Source organism: Austrofundulus limnaeus, unplaced genomic scaffold (genome assembly GCF_001266775.1).
Source record: "Austrofundulus limnaeus strain Quisiro unplaced genomic scaffold, Austrofundulus_limnaeus-1.0 Scaffold169, whole genome shotgun sequence".
In the NCBI taxonomy this organism is placed as follows: Eukaryota; Metazoa; Chordata; class Actinopteri; order Cyprinodontiformes; family Rivulidae; genus Austrofundulus; species Austrofundulus limnaeus.
The window spans coordinates 874,279-876,541 of NW_013952571.1; the positions used below are offsets into that span (position 1 = coordinate 874,279).

Here is a 2,263-nt window from a genome sequence, read left to right on the forward strand (position 1 = left end):
ACCCAGAGCTACAAATGGCTCCTATAGGCGTCTTCTATGGTACATGCAGAATGCCGAAGCTGAAGAAAAAAGGGGAGCTGAACTCAGGTCCGTCCTCCCCTTTTATACGGACCGAGGTGAGGCCCACGTCACGTGGGCGTGGACTATTGGTCTTCAGAATGCGCGTACGCGCACGGGGGTACCCATCTGCGATAGCCTTAGAGGGCGGAGCTTACACGAAATAGAACTGTTGTTCTGAGGCCCTCAAGGTGGCGCTTGTGGGCCGCGGCCCATAGGTTAAGAATCTCTGCTCTGCACGCCCACATTCAACCATAAACAGTCAATGTAAAGTACCTCATGAATGTTAAGATGTATTTAAATCAGTCAGCTGATCAATGTCATAAAAAGTGATTGGTTCAGACACGCTCCGTCGTGCGTCTGGAGGATGACAGGTGCTGACTGACAGCTGCTCACGTGAACAGAGTGTCTGTAACTGACACAGATTTTCCCTCATTTTGCAGGTTTACAGACATTTAGAGTAATCTAATGATTTTTATCAAAAACTCAGCTTCAAATTTATTTTCTCTCAGAGCCTGCAGGACGATAAAAACAATAAATAAAATTAAAGTCAGATCAAGTTAGACAAAAGTTCACCACTCTTCCCCCCCTCCTACCTGCTCTGTTATCTGCAGCTGACCGTCTCCTCACCCCCTCACGTCCCCACAGCCCTGCTTGTGTGAGAAATACGGACTTTAAAAAGTGAACCTTTTATAACATCCACACTGGCGAGGGTGGGCGTGCCCTGTGCGATACCCAAAGTGTGACTTTTGATGTCGTGCTGTTGAAATGTCTCTTTGTCTGTGGGTCAGGGTTGTCTGAGGAGGAAGGAGACGGATGGAGTTGCATGAACTTTTATTTAAGATTTAAGTTTTTTATTTTAAAGGTCCTCATGGCTCAGCAGCAGAAGCATGAATAATAATGTTAAGAAAGCTAAAGTCGATCTAAAATCTAAGTTTGATTATGAAGTACAATTAGATACTAGCGTGATCACCATGATGCAGTGTGGCTCTAATTCCTCACTTCACCATCTGTGTCACAGTTTCACGTCTTCAAAATGAGCGTACACATGAGTCAGAGCTGGCTGAGGCACCGCACATTTTCACGTCAAGTTTGAGTTTATAAATCACAACCTTGGCGTGAAAAGTGGCGTACGCAAGTTTCTGGGCTTGTTTTGTGCATACACAAGTTTTATAAATCCGACCCCTGGTCATTCAGTATATTCAGGTCAGCTGACCTCATTTTTTGAGCACATACTGTTGCTGAACCTAGACCTGACCAACTGCAGCAAATCCAGGTGGACAGGGTAGTGTTTCAATACAAATTATTTGCAAAATTATTCAACCATTCCTTTAACGGCTCTGCTGTCAAAAGTTATTGAAACAATTCCATTCCTGTCTGTTCTTTTACACACAGCTGAAAGGAAAGAAGGGAGCTACGAGCAGTGGATTTGGATCAAAACAGAAGGTGGAGCCAAAGAATCAGCTCAAGAAGAATGGAGTCAATGGGATGAATGGGGGCACTTCTGTGAAACGCAACAACTCCAGTAAGTGCTGCTTGATGAGGAGCACGTATCTACTGTGAAAAGAACAAAGTGTCATTGATCTGAAGAAGTTTAAATGATGTGAAGATAAGTTATGTGTTAGATTTAGTGTTTGAACAGAGCAGCAGACAGAAGGTCTCATCACAGCCGATTGCTACCAACTAAAAACTGTAGTCTGATGGAAAATTCATGCAGTCAAAATTACAGTTGGTTTTAGTGTGTGAGTGTGAACATATGTGTGTGTGTATGTTTTGGCTACCTGGTAGGGTCAATTTTTGACAATTTCTTCGGTACACATAAACTAAATAAACAGTCTTAAGGGCTCGACACACGGGCAGCGACAAACTACAGCGATTAACGGCTGTCATCGCAGCCAGGGTGAAACCCGACACACGGGACGCGATAGCGATCGCAGCGTTGCGAATCGCGCTCTCAGGTCGCTTGTCTTCACGAAATTTGATTGATTCTTCTACTGCCACTTGTAAAGGTTATTGGTGGTTCACAAAAATGGGGTGTGCGCATTACGGACGTGTAAACTAAACAAATCTTGTGATGCTAATGATACTGAAAAACAAACACACCAAGATTTAACCTCTTAACAAACACACACCTCTTAAAATGGTTCACCTCTTACCTGGTTGGCAGAACTTTTAGTGTGTCAGTGGGAAATGCAGTGTCTGATTC

The 2,263-nt window shown here is 43.8% G+C and overlaps 1 protein-coding gene across 3 annotated transcripts in view; it reads left to right on the top strand.

Moving 5' to 3' along the window:
- The window catches only part of afap1 (actin filament associated protein 1), a 134,353-nt gene that overhangs the window by 123,882 nt on the left and 8,208 nt on the right, over positions 1 to 2,263 (top strand). For all 3 annotated transcript variants that reach the window (XM_014017480.1, XM_014017479.1, XM_014017481.1), the window contains one exon: positions 1,453 to 1,582. In XM_014017480.1, coding sequence (XP_013872934.1) covers positions 1,453 to 1,582 — 130 coding nt within the window. The remainder of the gene's footprint in view (positions 1 to 1,452; positions 1,583 to 2,263) is intronic.